The following is an 18,873-nucleotide window of genomic DNA, read 5'->3' as shown; positions in this document are numbered from 1 at the left end:
AGAATAAGACTGTATAGAGTCTTCTAGATGTAGGGACTCCATGAACAAAAATAGACTAAGAAACAGTCAAGACTTTCTCTTTTAAAGGTGCCTTCTGATAGCTAAGTAAAATACCTCAGCTTCTGATCTTCATGGACCTATTGAATATTGACGTGCTTACTAATTTTCCTTAGTGTCTCTGTGAATAATGGTTCATCTGTTGGGAGCCCCAGGGAATGATGGGAAAGCGATATTATATTAAATCAATAGACTGTGAGACCACTGATGACTGCCCAGATGACCTAAAATTTGGACAGTCTTTGTGTATATTTCTCTCCTTATGTGTTGGTCTCATTCTCTGTGACTAGCCCCTGCTGAATAAGGGTCGGAGGTGCCAACCCAATTGGTTTTAAACAAGATGTAATATTTGAACATCCAATATCTGATAAGAGTTAATAGCTATTATATACAAAGCTCTTACAAAACTCAAGAACTAACCAAAAAATGCATGACAATGCATGATAGTACAGAGAGTAGGGCGTTTGCCTTGCACGTAACTGGCCTGGGTTCGATCCTCAGCATCCCATATGGAACCTCAAGTACTGCCAGGAGTAATTCCTGAGTGCGGAGCCAGGAGCAACACCTGAGCATCGCTGGGTCACCCCAAAAAGCAAAATAAATAAATAAATAGATAGATAAGTAAGATTATTTTTAAAAAAGGAAATAGATCAAAGATGATATAAGGACAGTAATGGAAGGTCATGAGCACTTTGGTTTTGGCACTGAATGCTGCCTTGATATATCAAAAATATAAATTAAAAGATGATTATATCCATATTACAGAAACAATAGTTTTTTTAATGTGCTGAAGAGTTCAATAGTCACATCCTCAAGGAATAAATACTTATAGCCAATAGGCATATGAAAAGTCGGTGATGAATAGGGAAATGCAAATAAAATGCAACAATCTATTTCACACCAATGAGAATGACCATTAGTAAAAAAGAATGAAGGCAACCCTGTCGTGTGAACATTCATTTAGTCGGAGGTGCTGAGACAAGGAACGCAAAACCAATTTATGTCATGGAGGACCCAGGTTCTCTCAGACCTGTGACAAAAGTAGAGAGCCCCAAAATCTCTTTTTATTGATTATGGTACCTCTAAAGGGCAGCAGAGCCTGGCAAGCTACCCGTGGCATACTCAATATGCAAAAAACAGTAACAACAATGGTCCTCATTCCCCTGATCCTGAAAGAGCCCCCAATACACCATCAGGCTACACTAGCATGCGACAGGGATGAATAAAGACGTTACTGGCACCCGCTCGATGAACAACGGGATGACAGTGATGGGATGACAGTGATACAGTGATACTTCTAAAGGGCCCAATACATCAAAAGAAGTTACAGAAAGAACACTGAGGCAGTCATGGCATGTATTGTTTCCTTGCACTGCAGGCCAGTAATTTTGGCCTCTGGAAAGAAGATACAAAACCAAAACTGAAAAGTTTCTTGGGCTACAAGCTCTTGGATTTGCATCCCAAAGACAAGGCTGGGCTGGAGCCCAGAATCTACTGTCAAAGATTAGGCCTGGCTATCACCTGAGATCTGCATGTCAAAGGCCAGCCAGGCTCTGTGAGAAAAGGAAAACTGCCCCTTTCAATATACTGAGATTATTTACTGAAGGCAGCTTGAAGGGGAAAAATGCTCAGCTTCATCTAAACCAGTCAGGACACACGAGAAATCTCACCCATTTTCATGGGTCCCTAATGTTCCTGCCTGGTGTATGGTGCAGTCTACATGGGCTCTCGCTGATGGCTCAGTCCAGCCCCAACACAACCCGTGCTGGTGAGGATGAAAAAAGAATCCTCTTGCACTGTTGTTGAAAATTTCATTCTGTTTCAGCCTCTCTGGAGAACAGTCTGGAGTCTTCTCAGACCATTAAAACTAGAACCCCCAAATGACTCAGTGATTGCAGTCCTTGGCATCTATCCCAAGAACACACCTATGTTCATTTCAGCACTGTTTACAATAGCCAAGAGCTGGAATTGATCCAAATGCCCAACAACAGACGAGCGGATGAAGAAATCATCTCTATGAACAATGGAAAACTTTTTTTATCTATGAGGAAAGATGCAGTCTTGCTGTTCACTACAACTTGAATGGAATGAGAGTGTTTCCAGATAAGCTAGAGGGAGAAGGTCAAATGCCAGGTGATCTCACTTATCTGTGGGATATAAAGAAACACATCAAGGGAATACAAAGAGGTCAGTGAGGGGGGTGGTCACAGAGAAATCCTGAGATTCTGTTTGCAGAGGTGAGGCTATGAAGTGAAGGACAGGAGTGGCAGGGGAGAAATAAGGCAGACTGGAAGTGACATAGGGACAGTGATGAAGTGTCTTTGACATGTTGTTGGTGAAGGAATTGCATCATAGCCCAAATCACAAACACTATCACTATTCCAACCATGTTACACCAATAATAAAATACTAAACATATATTCAGCAGGAAAGCCTTATGAGGAAGAAGCAATCATCATATCCAAATCATGAGCATTATCACTATTCCATCCAAGTTACATCAGTAATAAAACTCTAAAATTATATTAAGCAAGAAAAGCTCATGAGGAATACTGAGCAATCTGATAGAAAACTGTCATAACCATGCAATTGAAGAAAATAAATAGAGAGGTAATAAACAACACCTATTGACTTCTCATAATTACATAATTCCTGAAAGTGACTAAGAAAAAATAGGGTTAATACATACCAATTTCAGGGGGAAATAATAAAGTGAAAAGCAATGTATTTGTACCACCTACCTGTTATAAATTTTCCACCATAATACAACTTTCTTGTGCAGCAGTTTTATAATGGTGCATGACATCAAAACAAGGAGTTTATGACAGAACCAAAAAAAATGAACTCAACATGAAGGATTACTTATCTGCTGAGTTTTTCTTACTCATTAAGAAATATACCACAAGCAATGTATTATTTATACTGTTTATGCCTGGGCTGGAGCGATAGCACAGCGGGTAGGGCATTTGCCTTGCACGCAGCCAACCCAGGTTTGATTCCTCCATCCTTCTTGGAGAGCCCGGCAAGCTCTCAAGAGTATCTCGCCCGCACGGTGGAGCCTGGCAAGCTACCTGTTGCATATTCGATATGCCAAAAACAGTAACAAATCTCACAATAGAGATGTTACTGGTGCCCACTCGAGCAAATGACAAATGACAGGAATCAATGTCATCCCGTTGCTCATCGATTTGCTCAAGCGGGTACCAGTAACGTCTACATTGTGAGACTTGTTACTGTTTTTTGGCATAGCAAATACGCCACAGGTAGCTTGCCAGGCTCCACCATGTGGACGAGATACTCTAGGTAGCTTGCCAGGCTCTCCGAGAGGGGTGGAGGAATCGAACCCGGGTCGGCCGAGTGCAAGGCAAACGCCCTACCTCCAAATACATATAACAGATGCACACTAAAAACGATACCATCACTGAACAGAAGTTAAAATCTTTTGTAAATAAAAGGTGCTTTAAAAGAGTAAGAAGTTACAACAAAAGGTGCATTGTTGCAAGAATATGCCTAGTACATAATAAAAGAAAGGTTATTTCCTTAAATCATTCATAAATACAAGTGGTGGTAGTATGGCTATGGAGGGAAAATTACATTTGGCTGTGACTCTGCTATAGTTACAGATGTGAAATTATTATGTTGTACACAGAAAATTACATTGTTGGGGGCTGTAGTGGTAGCACCGTGCATAGAACATTTGCCTTGCACGCAGCCCACCTGGGTTCGACTCCCAGCATCCCATATGGTCCCCTGAGTACCACCAGGTGTAATTCCTAAGTGCAGAGCCAGGAGTAACCCTTATACATCACCAGGTGTGACGAAGAAAGAAAGAAAGAAAGAAAGAAAGAAAGAAAGAAAGAAAGAAGAAAGAAAGAAAGAAAGAAAGAAAGAAAGAAAGAAAGAAAGAAAGGAAGGAAGGAAGGAAGGAAGGAAGGAAGGAAGGAAGGAAGGAAGGAAGGAAGGAAGGAAGAAAGAAAGAAAGAAAGAAAGAAAGAAAGAAAGAAAAGAAAGAAAGAAAGAAAGAAAGAAAGGAAGGAAGGAAGGAAGGAAGGAAGGAAGGAAGGAAGGAAGGAAGGAAGGAAGGAAGGAAGGAAGGAAGGAAGGAAGGAAGAAAGAAAGAAAGAAAGAAAGAAAGAAAGAAAGAAAGAAAAAGAAAGAGAGAGAAAGAAAGAAAGAAAGAAAGAAAGAGAGAGAGAGAAAGAAAGAAAGAAAGAAAGAAAGAAAGAAAAAAGAAAGAAAGAAAGAAAGAAAGAAAGAAAGAAAGAAAGAAAGAAAGAAAGAAAGAAAGAAAGAAAGAAAGAAAGAAAGAAAGAAGAGAGAGAGAAAGAAAGAAAGGAAGAAAGGAAGGAAGGAAGGAAGAAAAGGAAGGAAGAAGAAAGGAAGGAAGGAAGGAAGGAAGGAAGGAAGGAAGGAAGGAAGGAAGGAAGGAAGGAAGGAAGGAAGGAAGGGAAAGAAAGGAAGAAAGAATGAGAAAGGAAGAAAGGAGAGAGAAGAAAGAAAGAAAGAAAGAAAGAAAGAAAGAAAGAAAGAAAGAAAGAAAGAAAGAAAGAAAGAAAGAAAGAAAGAAAGAAAGAAAGAAAGAAAGAAAGAAAGAAAGAAAGAAAGAAAGAAAGAAAGAAAGAAAGAAAGAAAGAAAGAAAGAAAGAAAGAAAGAAAATTACATTGTTATCCACCAATGTCACCTCAACAAAGTGAAAAATAAAAATAGCATCTTCTTCAAACTATTAAGCAACATCAGACTACTGAAGTGAGAAAGAGATGACAAAATTCGATATCAGATAAGCATTTTCTAAGAGTACCATCATTGTTTCCTAGAATCAACCTTGTGCAGTTCTCTTGCAGGCTGAGCACTGACAATGATTGGAGATTATTCCTATGACCACTCACCTCCTGGAGTGCCTGGACGTCTTAGGTTTGGACTTCGACCTATACTCATCTTTCAGAAAACTCTAAATCCAAAGGAACCATCCAAGTGGTCCCAGGTGAACACCTGGGGATGGAATGATGGATGGCAAGAGGGCTTTTGAAGTGCAGAAAAGTCTGATTGTCCTGGGATAAAGTTGACAGCACCAGTGGGACGGGCATGTTACTTGTCTTGTCTGTAGGTCAGTTATCTGGGAGCAAAGGAGGGGATATGGAGCATTGATCCATTAGGGACTCCCAGAGGCGAATTCTCAAAACTCCCAATTAGAAGCATTTCCTCTGGATACCCAAACAGAAACAGTACTTGACAACTCCACTCCCAGTTGTCAAACCTGTGTCCCTGATGCTACCTTTTTCCCATTTCCTGACTAGTTATTATTAGCCATTGCTGAAATAATTAGAAATACTTTTAATAGGGGGCTGGAGTGATAGCACAGAAGGTAGGGCATTTGCCTTGCACACAGCTGACCTGGGTTCAATTCCCAGCATATGGTTTGCTGAGCACCACCAGGGGTAATTCCTGAGTGCAGAGCCAGGAGTGACCCCTGTGAATCGCTGGTTGTGACCCAAAATGAAAAAAAAAGAAAGAAAGAAATACTTTTAATAATCACATATCTGGTGGGGCTGAAAAGATACTAGAGCTGGTAGGATGAACGTTCGCCTTGCATGTTGCCAACCCAGGTTCAACCCTTGTCACCATATAGGGTCTCCCAAGCACCACCAGGAGTAATTACTAGTAATAACTAGTAATTCCTAGTTACTCCTGTGGTCAGGAGTAACCCCTGAGCATAGCCAGCCATGTCCCCTACCCCAGAAAAAGAATCACATCACTGGTGAGTCAATAAAAATGATAAAGTCCAACACTGGTCACTCTTCTAGAATGAACAATGAAATCATTGTGGCAGAAAAACAAATGTCATTCTTGGTTTTCTTCTGAAAATTGAAGCCGCCATTAGATTTCAAGGATTACAGCCAGAAACCTACCTCCTAAATTTAGGGAGTGGTTTGGGACACACTTGGCTGTGTCCATCCACTTATATGCAAATTTCATGATTTCATCTCTTCTAACAGCTGCATAATATTCCATTGTGTAGATGTACCAGAGTTTCTTCAACCAGTCATCTGTTCTCGGGCACTCGGCTACTGTAAACTGACAATCAAGCTTTTTTTTTCCCAATCGAAGAGCCCTTATGAACCTGAGGGGCTGCCCAGCCTGAGAGCAAGGGTCTCAGTGTACTGACCAGCCCTAAATCTAAATCCAAGCAAGGTTTTTTAACCATTCCTGATCACAGTCTGCTTGGCTGCATCAATCTTTCTCATTAGCTAAAGTAAACAAGCAATATTGCAGTACAGAGGCCAGATGTTATGCATTTAACTTTGACCAGTTCATTGGGGATATAAACTTGCCTCTTTCTTGCAGTTGAAAAAAAGCAATGTATGATATCAGTGCAGGCTGTATCCAGGGCACCCTTTCCTTGGGATGCCTTGCTCTGATTTTCAGCTGTCTTTGGACAGCCCCCTGCTTTTCTGCTAACTTTGGGTTGCCTCATCACACTTCCAGTACAATAGTGCCCATCTGTGCCCATAGCTCAAGTACCAGGTCCCTCCACCCTGCTTCCAAAGCCATTTCTCTGCTTTACAATTCTATTGGCCATAGTTAATCCCGCTGGGGATTTCCTTCTACCCGGAATAAGAGAGGGAGCATCTGTGTGCAATGTGTCCTTTTTCCCTTCTGGTCCATAGCATGACGCCCTTCCACTTCATCAGTTGCAGAAAATGGCAAGATCTCATCTTTTCTCCGAGAGGAGTAATAATCCATTGTGTACAGACATCTCTACAATTTCTTTGTCCACTCATTCCATTGTTGGACACTTGGGCTGCTTCCAAATCTTGGCTATTATAAATAATAAATAATATCTGGTGGAAGCAAACACTTGGGTTCTGTCAACATGACTGAGTTTGCCTAAAGAGAAGAAAAAGACCTTTGTGTAGTGGTAGAGGGAGTTGGCATCAAGGTAGCACCTTGGTGGTAGGTGTGGCGTGATAACACGGCCCCCTAAAACACAGAAACGTTTATAGTTCTGAGCATTAGTGTTACCCCAATAAGTTAATAAGTTTTCAAAAAACAAAGTTAATTTACTGCATGAGGAAATGTAACGTAGTAAAGTGGGAGTCCTAGAACATTCTTACCTGGGGTATAGGCATGAGGACAGAGAAGGAAAAACTCAAGGGAGAAAAAAAGATGAGAAAGGGAAGTAAAGGGGGAACAGGGGTCGGGGTCTTCAGTTATACTGGTGATGTGAGGGAGTAGATAGTCATATAACCAAAGTACAGACTCAAAAACACCAAAACTGCAGGATTTAGGGGGCTGGAGCAATAGCACAGCAGGTAGGGCATTTGCCTTGCATGCGGCTGACCGGGTTCAATTCCCAGCATCCCATATGGTCCCCTGAGCACCGCCAGGAGTAATTACTGAGTGCAAAGCCAGGAGTAACCCCTGTGCATCTCCAGGTGTGACCCAAAAAAAGCAAAAAACAAACCCAAAAACCCATAGGACTTAAATTACAACCATCGAACTCTGAAATGTGCCTATCTAGGTGGCATGTGTGTGTGTGTGTGTGGTGTGTGTGAATGCGAGGAGACGGTTTGGAAGAGGGCTGGGGGGAGGGAGCAGGGGAACATTGGTAGAGGGATGTTGACATGTTGACACTGATGGTAGAATTGGTGCTGAAACATCTTTTGCCTAAAACACAACTATCCATAACTTTGTGGATCACAGTTATTTTAATACAAAATGTTTTTTAAAAACAAAATTTATTTAACTTTGGGATCTGTAGGCACAAATTAATCTAAGGAAAAGAAGACTGAATTAAGGAGTTCTCCCTTTCCAAAGTAGAAATTAAGTCATATGGGAAATGTATCTAGTTTAGCTCAATACAACAAGAGCTGGGTAGGTTGTTGATGGGGCCTTGATGAGAGAGGAGTAGTTGCTAATTTAATTTAGGAAGGCCATCCCTGACAGTGTTTGGGGCAGTCATTCCTGGTGCTGTTGGGAGACCATGCAGTGCTGGGCACAGGACCTGGGCTTTCACCTGCAAAGCATGCACACCAGTCTTATCTTTTCGGTTTTTGTTCTGCTTTGTTTGGGAGCCACACCTGGTCACACATAGGGCTTACTTCTGGCTCTGCCCTCAGGCATCACTCCTGATCGGGCTGGGGGACCATTTTGGATGCCACTATTGAACCCGGGCCAGCAATTGCCAGCAAGCACCCTACCCACTATACTATCTCTCTAGCTCCTTACACCAGCCTTTATTTTTTTTATTTTTAATTAGTGAATCACCATGAGGGTACAGTAGCAGATTTATACATTTTTGTGCTCATGTTTCCCTCATACAAAGTTCGAGAATCCATCCCTTCACCAGTGCCCATTCTCCACCACCAGTAAACCCAGCATCCCTCCCACCCTCCCCAATCCCATCTCCCCCCACCCCACCCTGCCACTGTGGCAGGGTATTCCCTTTTGTTCTCTCTCTCTCTAATTAGGTGTTGTGGTTTGCAATAAAGGTGTTGAGTGGCCATTGTGTTCAGTCTCTAGTCTACATTCGGCACGCATCACCCTTCCCCCGCATGGCCTCCGACCACATTTTACTTGGTGATCCCTTCTCTAAGTTGACCTCTCCCCAGAATGTGAGGCCAGCCTCCAAGCCACGGAGTCAACCTCCTGGTACTTATTTCTATTATTCTTGGGTGTTAGTTTCCTACTCTGTTATTCTATATTCCACAGATGAGTGCAATCTTTCTATGTCTGACTCTCTCTTTCTGACTCATTTCACTCCTTACACCAGCCTTTAAACAATTTTATACCTCTTTGTCTTTCCTTCTTAAGACTTTATGACATAAAACAATATGACAAGACCGCAAGAAATATAGGTCAGGAAAGTATATACTTGCCGGAGCAGAGTATAACGGGTAGGGAGTTTGCCTTGCACGCAGCCAGCCTGGTTTGAATTCCCAGCATCCCATATGGTCCCCTGAGCAGCGCCAGAAGTAACTCCTGAGTGCAAAGCCAGGAGTAACCCCTGAGCATCACCGGGTGTGATCGCCCCCCAAAAAAATAAAATAATGTACTCATAAATTCTTATTTAGGGAAAATTTCTGAGGCCGTTACACTACAATTAGGGTTGTAAATTAATTGGGATAACATCCCTGCAGAGTCCCGTGGTGCTTAGAGATCAAAGTCATGACACAGGTGCAGCCTGTCAGAGGGAGATTTGAATACTCTTATCATGTTCTCCTCTCCTGGAATCATGGTATTTTGTAGATCTATTGATCTATTGGCTGACAAAACCCAGGGTTGACTGTTTGCATCCAAGTGTAGGAGCACCAGTTACTTTTTTTTTCTTTTTGCTTTTTGGGTAACACCCGGCAATGCTCAGGGGTTACTCCTAGCTCCGCACTCAGGAATTACTCCTGGTGGTGCTTGGGGGACCATATGGAATGCCAGGGATTGAACTTGGGTCAGCCTCTTGCGAGGTGAACGCCCTACCCACTGTACTATCATTCCAGCTCTGATTACATCTTTTTTTTTATTTTTTATTTTATTTTATTTTTATTTTTGCTTTTTGGGGTCACACCCAAAAAGCACAGGGGTTACTCCTGGCTCTGCACTCAGGAATCACCCCTGGCGGTGCTCAGGGGACCATATGGGATGCTGGGAATCGAACCCTGGTCAGCCGCGTGCAAGGCAAATGCCCTACCTGCTGTGTTATTGCTCCAGCCCCCCTGATTACATCTTTAGAGTAGTATCTTCCCCCAAACTCTGTAGGCACTGCATCTCTGGCAGACTCTTATTTCATAGGATAGGTGAACCGTCTTCTTTCTTTAGAGAAGCAACTGCTACAAATAGGGAAATAAGCACAAATGTTATTTCCTGTAATTATACAGGCATAAATCAGTAAAAGCAAGCCATTTAACTAGGACTGATATTTAAACAATAAAGCCTTCCAAACTGGAAATTAAAAGTTTATCTTTGAAACAAATGTATACTGAGAAATTAGATATTGTACTTTTATTATTTTTCAGGGTTAACAAAATTATTTGCAGGTAAGAAAAGTCAGATGTTTCATTTTAAAAGAGTCTGACATTATTGGGCTGGAGCGATAGCACAGTGGGGAGGGCGTTTGCCTTGCACGAAGCCATCCCATGTTTGATTCCCAGCATCCCATATAGTCCCTAGCAGCGCCAGGAGTAACCCCTGTGCATCAACTGGGTGTGACCCAAAAAAGCAACAGCAACAGCAACAACAACAAAAAGAGTCTAACATTACTGTGGAGAGATTTGAGATCAGCTCTCCAAAGCAAAGTGGGTCTTCCATGGGAAGGCCACAACTTTTTTTTTTATTAATGAATCACCGTGAGACAAAGTTACAGACTTACAGGTTTTCAAGCTTATGTTTCAGTCATACAATGATCAAGTACCCATCCCTCCACCAGTGCCCATTTTCCACCACCAATGGTCCCAGCATCCCTCCCACCACCCCCACCCTGTCCCCTTCACCCCACCCAGCCCCACCATTCCCATTTGCTCGCTCTCTCTTTCTGGGTGTTGTGGTTTGCTACAGAGGTATTAAGTAGGCATCATGTTCAGTCTATAGTCTATTTTCAGCCCGTATCTCCCATCCCTAGTGGCCCACCTACAACCCTTTGCTTGGTGATCCAGGAAAGGCCACAACTTCTAATGACATTCGATTCCTACTTTGCTCAGATGAGAATCTGTTCCAATCAGGAGGCCCTCAGGGACTGGGCTAACAAGGAGCTCTCACTATTCATTCTGTGTGTTGATCCCTCAGGGCCATGGAGCAGTCATAAGGACTCAGCCCTGCAGCCCGGAAGGGTATTTCTCAGTGGGGCTCCTACCCGTGTCCTTCCACCATCATCACCTGTGCAGGTTCATGCCTGACTTTGCCTTCCTCCCCATCCTGAGCACGGAGTCTCAGCTCCCATCACTCATGAGGGAGGAGAGAGCCGGGAGGGCCCAGCTCCAAGCATGAGCCAGCAGGGACCCAGCAGAGACCAGTGAGTGGTGAGAGGGTGTTGGGAGGGGGAGGCTGGTCCTGACTCTTGTCTCCTCACCCAGACGAGTGGGACATGGAGGCAGACATGGGGGTCATTCTGTGCAAGATTTCCATGCAGACCCACAGGGAGCTCATGTTTGCTTTTCCCATTTGGGGCATTCAGATCGCTCATCAAGAATCTTGCTCTCCTATTCATAATAAACAATGCAAAAGAGAGTAGGGGAGAGATTGTCTGCCATCAAGGCAGGAGGAGGGGTGGGATGGGGGCTTACTGGGGAACTTGGAGGTGGGAGATGTGCACTGGTGAAGGGTTTGTTGATCGATCACTGTATGACTGAAACTCCAACAGAAAAGCTTTATAGCTGTATCTCACAGGGATAATAATAATAATAATATAATAAAATAAAATTAATATTCAAAAAAAGTAATGTGGAGTTCATGCCCAATTCAATCAGCTTAATCAATGGCTGAATAAATAGCAGTACTCCTACATTATTAAAAAATAATAAATAAATTGTTTAATTGTTTTAAAATTTTTTTTTAAAAAAATTTTAATGAATTCTGCTCTCCCTGCCAGCATTTCCAGCTTCCACTGGTCTTACCCAATGGACTTTTACTGAATTTCCCGAAACTCTTCCCCAAGCCCCCCAAATGCTCATGGATCTGATGGTGCTTATAGTTACGGTGAGGAGGAGAGTAACAATAACATCAGGAAACTTTGCTGATGGTTTCCTCTTGATAGTGTTTGGTGAATACGCTGTAGAATTTCACTCTTTAATATAGAGGAATATAGAGGACCCGTCACCCTCCAGCCCCGTGGGCAGCCTAATTCCATTACATCTGAGAATTCTTAGTTGAGGGAAGGGCACAGCACTCTTCAATTAACTGAAGTAACACTGGTTTGTGAAAGGGCAAATGGGGTCTGAAGTGATAGGACAGAAATAAGACATATGTCTCGCACACAGAGCATCCAGGTTCAATCCCCAGCACCGCCATAGGGTTCCTTGAACCCCACCGTGACTGATCCCAGGGCGCAGATTCAAGATTAAGTCCTACGGAGCCAGAGAATAGCACAACGGGAAGGGTGTTTGTCTTGCACGCTGCCGACCCGGGTTCGATTCCCAGCATCCCATAGGGTCCCCTGAGCACCACCAGGAGTCATTCCTGAGTGCAGAGCCAGAAGTAACCCCTGTGCATCGCCGGGTGTGACACAAAAAGCTAAAATAAATAAATAAACATTCATCTAAAAAAAAAAAGATTAAGCCCTAAGCACCTCCAGGGATTGCTCAAAATCAAACCCCCTAAAAGGAGCAAAACTTTTCCAATGTTTTAGTCAAACTACGTTACTGATAAGTTTGAGAACCCAATCCAGTGCAGACAGAGAAACAGAGAGAAGGTAAGTGGAGAAACAGAAATGGCTTATTGGCGGCCACTCCCTGACAGCACTACTGACCACTGGTGAGGTTGAGGCAGGTCCATGCCTGGGAGATGCTCACCTGGAATTTTAAAGTCTCTTTTTTTTTATTGAATCACCGTGAGATACAGTTACAGACTCTCATGATTAAGTTTCAGTCATATAATGATCAAGCACCCATCTTTCCACCAGTGTGCATTTTCCACCATCAATGTCCCCAGTATCCCTCCCGCCACCCCCTCACCTCATCCAACCCCCTGCCTCTGTGGCAGGTACATTCCTTCTTTCTCTCTACTTTTTGGGCATTTTGTAACACAGATACTAAGAGGCCATCATGTTTGGTCCTCAGTTTACTTTCAGCACACATCTCCCATCCTGGGCGATCCCTCCAATCATTATTGACTTAGTGATGCCTTCTCCATCCCAAATGCCTTTTTCCCCAGCACGTGAGGCCAGCTTCCAAGCCGTGGAGTGATCCTCCTGGCCCTAATCTCTGCTCTCCTTAGGTATTAGTCTCCTATTATGTTATTAAAGTCTCTTTAAAGGGTAACAGAAGACAAAGTGGTCTCTCTGGCAAGAAGGGACCAAAAGGAAGGCATGCTCTTTGGCGAGAGGGAGGTAGGGGATGGTGTGGATGGTGTCTGGTATTCCTTCATCCTCAGGGGGCAGATGGAATGCAGCCTGGTGGTATATAGTTTTGTCCTCCTTGGGGGTGGGGGGAGAAGGTGATTCCAAGCAAACCTTACAGCTACCACACCACCATGTTTCCTGGTTTTGTATTTAAAATTGTTAGGCTAAGTCAGGTTGGGACCTGGACAAGGCACCTGCATTTGTGTCCTACCAGCTCAACCCTCCCTTCTTTTCCTAGGTCCCAGTTACACCATCTGCAGGAAAATAGCTGGTGGGCTTTCATTTCTGACTCCCCAGCATCCCCATGATGGTAGACATGGTTAAGCAAAATATTTACTTAAAAATATATTGAGGGGCCAGAGCGATAGACCAGAGGGGAGGGCATTTGCTTTGCATGCAGCTGACCCAGGTTCAATCCCTGGCATCCCATATAATCCCCCAAACACAGCCAGGAGTAATTCCTGAGTGCAGAGACAGGAGTAACCCCTGAGCATTGCTGGCTGTGACCCAAAAAGCAAAATTAATTAACTAAAATAATAAAAAATATATTGAACACCAAATAATCTAGATGAGCATTTTATTGCTGTTCTGCAAATTCTGTAGTTTTGGAATTCTAGTGGGAGTCTATTGCATATCTCTGTTGAGATTTGTTTGTGGGTTTTTTTTTTTGATTGTTGATTGTTTCTTTTGTTTTATAGTCACACCTTGTGGTGTTCCAGGCTTACTCCTGAGTGTGTGCAGGAATCATTCCTGGTGGTGCTTTGGGGGCTTTACAGAGTGCTGGGGATTGAATGAGAGTCAACTGTATGCCAGGAAAACAGCTGCAGCACTATCTCTCCGGTTCCTCTCTGTTTTAATTATTGGATTCTTCTTTCATAGCCATTGTTTCCATCTCCTACTTGTATATTTAATAATATACAAGGAGTAATTATATAATATATATAATAATATTATTATTATATAATAATATACAAGTCAGTAGGAGTCCTTTAGAAGCAGGGTCTCACTCTGTTCTCTGACTCATATAAACTTGTTTCTTCCACAAGTTTCAGATTCGGTTCTTCAGTGTGAGACACCTACTCACCAATAATGGCTTCCAGACTATTTTTATCACCTGTGCTGCAGCCAGTTTTGAGTTAAATATGTCCCTGTGCCCTCAGACGTCATGGGTACCTCCCTATATTACTCCATGAGCCTGAATTTTCTATGACAAAGGCATGGGCAACTGTAGCAGATTAGGTTTGCTAAATTCTGGTCTTGTTTGTTTGTTTGTTGTGTTTTGGTTTTGGTTTTTAGGCTATACCCAGCTATGCCCAGGAGTTACTTCTGGCTCTGAACTCAGGAGCCATTCCGGGTGGTGCTCAGGGGACCATAGGGGTTGCCAGAGATCAGACCCTGGTTTGTCACATGCAAGGCAAGCTCCCTACCCACAGTACTATCTTTCCAGCCCCTTGTCCTGCCCTTTTAGTAATTCAGACTAGCCTCTGAGCCTCTCCTTCTCCCTTTCTTTTGCTCCTTCCTTCCCCCTCCAGCCCTCCCACCTCTCTTTTCACTTTCCTGAGGACCCATCCAGGTACCCAATGAACCTTTATCATCACTCAGGATCTATTCATTGTCCCTGAATACCCACAGGATTCCAAAGTAATCAACACACAAAGAATTAAAAAACTAAGGTGATTTCCAATGTTCCCAGTGTTTTGTCATCACTTAACTCAAAAACTACAAATACATCTGGATGAGATACCAGACTCAGGGTCATACAAATAAGCCCCTGATCCCAGAATCACATACATCAGAGACAAGTATGTGACCATAAATGAGGTCATTGATGTGTGTGAGGGCAGCTCACACACCAGGGCAGCTCAGGGCTGCATACTCCGTAGTGTACGGTTGCCAGGCAACAGCTCCAAGAGGAGGAGGATGTGTAAGAAGATCCAAGGTGGCAGCCCTTGTTCCAGTTCCCCACTCCACCCAGCAAGTAGAGTCGGCCAAGGAGGGAAGAACCTACCCCCCTCGATTCAGCCTCATGTGGAGGCAGACACTGCCACACTGACAAGAAAAGAGAAGCCCTATCTGTGGCAATCACAGCACATCTTCCACAATTTTATGAAATACATGTGTGGGAATGGGCTGCCTTGGTTTGTTTGATGGTGATTATGAAAATGAGGGTGCCAGGTGGATGCCCTGTGTAGGTGTACTGGCACTCACCATCAGAGAAGGGAAAACACAATAGTTCTTCTGCTTTTGTTGTTGTTACTTAAGCTAGACATTCATTGGACAGTAGCAAAACCCCAAGAAAATGATGGTCCAATGAACGGTATTGCTAACGCTTAGATAACACATCACATCAGTTAAAGCTCTGCTTTATCTTGGTGAAATTTTGGGGGGCTGGAGCGATAGCACAGCAGGTAGGGCATTTGCCTTGCACACGGCCAACCTGGGTTTGATTCCTCCGTCCCTCTCGGAGAGCCTGGCAAGCTACTAAGAGTATCCCGCCCGCACGGCAGAGCCTGGCAAGCTCCCTGTGGCGTATTCAAGATGCCAAAAACAGTAACAAGTCTCACAATGGAGATGTTACTGGTGCCCGTTCGAGCAAATTGATGAACAATGGGACGACAGTGCTACGATGACAGTGGTATGACAGTGCTACTTAAGCTAAGTCCTTGATTTTTTATTTTTATTAAAGGACTGTGATTTACAAAGTCTTTGATAGTTGAGTTTGAGGTATATAATATTTCAGCACCAATACCACCGCCGGTGTCCATTTCCCTCCCAGCCTCCCTCCCCACCCCAACCCCCAACCAATTCCCCCCTGTCACCCTGACAGGCCCATTACAAAGTGTCAGTGGTTGCATCTTAGATCTCATGTTTTCAGTTCTGTTGAGTCTATGTCTGGATATATGACTATATTATACCCCTCACCCACATCACTGGTCTAGCTGAAGCCCTGAAGCCCGTTCAGCCATTACTTCCTGTCCTCTTCTCCCTCCTCCCCCTTGATATCTTTCCTTATCCTTTTTTCTCTTCTCTCAACACTGAAATCCAGGGTGATCTAGGCATCCCTCTTTCAGCACTATACACTTCCTTATCCAGTATTCTATATGCCACAGAGAAGTAACATCATCCTGACAACTCGAAATTTCTTTTTAAATAAAATATATAACTGAGATGACATCAAGTTACTTCAGATAATAACGAAGACTTGGTATTTGAGTAGAGTGCAAGATGATCAGCTCTCAAATTATTAACATACAGCACCCTCAATCATTCCAAAGTTTACTGTGAGAACTTTTGAAAGCTATTTATATCTTGAAACACATTTACTGCAACACAGTAATATTAATTCTTGGCCCCATGATGTGCACCTGTCCACATTAAGGATTTATTTTATATATGAGGATTCCAAGTTTCTCGAATCTAGCCCAGGTGTGGGTAGAGGGGAAAGTGACTTGGCTTAAATTTAAATGATACAGAAAATCACCAGGAAGGAAGTTCAGTGCTAGAGTACTTGCTTCGCACATCTTAGGCCTGGCTCGCTGTCCCCGACGTAACACACATAGAATTGTTAGTGGCAATAATTAGTCAACAGTGTGATGGGCAAAATGGAACTAGACACATTACTATAATGTGCTCACAAATATTCCACCGCAAGAAAATTAGCTGCCTTGGATTTGTATAAAATAGCACGTTCTTGTGAGTATCCTTGACTTAGAGTTTTTTTTTCTTTTAAGGGTATTAAGAATTTCATATTCTTTCAATTTCATTTAAAGGAGTGTGTGTTGCTCTTTTGCTCTGAATTACAGTTTTGGAGATCTTTTTTTTTTTTTTTTTTGCTTTTTGGGTCACACCTGGCGATGCACAGGGGTTACTCCTGGCTCTGCACTCAGGAACTACCCCTGGCCGTGCTCAGGGGACCATATGGGATGCTGGGATTTGAACCCGGGTCGGCCGCGTGCAAGGCAAACGCCCTACCCGCTGTGCTATCTCTCCAGCCCAAGTTTTGGAGATCTTTGAATAACTTTGTTCTTTAGTCTTTCTAGAATCAATGCATATGGCAATGAGATGGAGCAAAAGTCAATGACAAAAAACGATCTAATAAAATGTTTATCCCAACCTAGAAATATAGATAGACATGTATAGGACTCATGCATCATCACTGTTTAAGGATGAGAGCAACAGTAGAGCAGGTAGGGTGCTTGGTTTGTACACAGCTAACCCAGGTTAGATTCCCCGCATCCCATGGGGGTCCCCTGAGCAACATCAGGAGTCATTTCTAAGTGCAAAGCCAGGAGTAATCCCTGAGCACCATGGGGTATAGCCCAAAAAATAAATGTGTGTGTGTGCTGATAAGGTTCTGTACACCAGTTATCCTTTCTCTTTAATTTGCCCAAAGGTGTCTCTGCTCTGTGGACCCACACAATGGAACAGGCGCTGTGGAATTTCTCCTCCTGGGACTCTCTGATGACCCACAAGTCCAGCCTCTCCTCTTCTGTCTCTTCCTGTCCATGTACCTGGTCACCATCACGGGGAACCTGCTCATCATCCTGGCCGTCAGCTCGGACCCCCACCTGCACACACCCATGTACTTCTTCCTCTCCATCCTGTCCACGGCTGACATTGGCTTCACCTCCACCACGGTGCCAAAGATGATTTGGGACATTCACACTCAGAGCACAGTACTCTCCTATGCAGGCTGCCTAATACAATTGTCTCTTTTTTACCTGTTTGCAAATTTGGACAGTTTACTTCTCATGGTGATGGCGTATGACCGCTTTCTAGCCATCTGTCACCCCCTGCATTACACAGTCATCATGAATCCCAAATTATGTTCCGTGTTGGCTCTTGTTTCTTTTTCTGTCAGTCTTTTCAACTCCCAGCTACATTGCTTCATGATATCACTGCTAACCTTTTGCACCCACGTTGAAATCTCTCATTTCATTTGTGACCCCCCTCAACTCCTAAGGCTTGCCTGTGGGGACACCTCCACTGAGAGCCTAGCAATGTATTTTATTGGTGCAATCTTTGGGGGAGTGCCAGTCTCAGGGATCCTGTACTCTTATTTCAGAATCGCGTCCTCTGTTTTGAGAGTCTCCTCCACAGGGGGGCGGTCCAAAGCCTTCTCCACCTGTGGCTCTCACCTGTCCGTTGTTTGCTTATTTTATGGGACAGGCATTGGGGTGTATCTCAGCTCAGTTATCTCCCATTCTCCAAGTAAGCGTGCAATGGCCTCCGTCATGTACTCAATTGTTGTTCCCATGCTAAACCCCTTCCTCTACAGTCTGAGGAACAAGGACATCAAAAGGGCCTTCCAGAAGCTTCTCAGTAGAAGAGTCTAGTCTCAATCCTTATATTGTTAATTTCTTTGGCCCTGGAATTCGGGTTAATTCCAACCCGAATTGGTTGTAAAACCAATTGTCTGGAATCAGCCATGACTCCTGGACAGCTTACGTTTTGTAACTCCGGCTTTATATTATTTCTTAATCCATCCAAAATGCAAAATTAGTTTATTTAAGCTGCTCTTCAATAGCAGTGGGGGTGTATTCTGGAATATTTCATGGGTCAAAATCTATGATCTCTGAGGATCACTGCATTTTTGTCACCTGTGACCCATATGTAGAAACAGCATTGTATACTAAAGCGCATAATTATATATGTACACATATTGTTATTAAACATCTTCATATTGCTTATGAAACTGGGATTTGTTGAAATCTACTGATGAAAGCTGTGGAATGGTATATATTACTGATACTGTATCTTGACTTCATATAGA

At 43.3% G+C, this 18,873-nt stretch overlaps 1 protein-coding gene across 1 annotated transcript; it reads left to right on the top strand.

The window, feature by feature from the left end:
- The first annotated feature begins 4,913 nt into the window (after positions 1-4,913).
- On the top strand, positions 4,914-18,436 carry LOC101549037 (olfactory receptor 18-like). Its single transcript, XM_004615031.1, has 2 exons — positions 4,914-5,068; positions 17,494-18,436. Exons 1-2 carry the CDS (start codon positions 4,914-4,916, stop codon positions 18,434-18,436), a joined length of 1,098 nt encoding a protein of 365 aa, XP_004615088.1.
- The last annotated feature ends 437 nt before the right edge of the window (positions 18,437-18,873 follow it).

The sequence above is a fragment of the Sorex araneus genome, chromosome 2, assembly GCF_027595985.1.
Source record: "Sorex araneus isolate mSorAra2 chromosome 2, mSorAra2.pri, whole genome shotgun sequence".
In the NCBI taxonomy this organism is placed as follows: Eukaryota; Metazoa; Chordata; class Mammalia; order Eulipotyphla; family Soricidae; genus Sorex; species Sorex araneus.
Note: the sequence above shows the minus strand (reverse complement) of the source record. Positions and strands in the feature narration are given on the sequence as shown.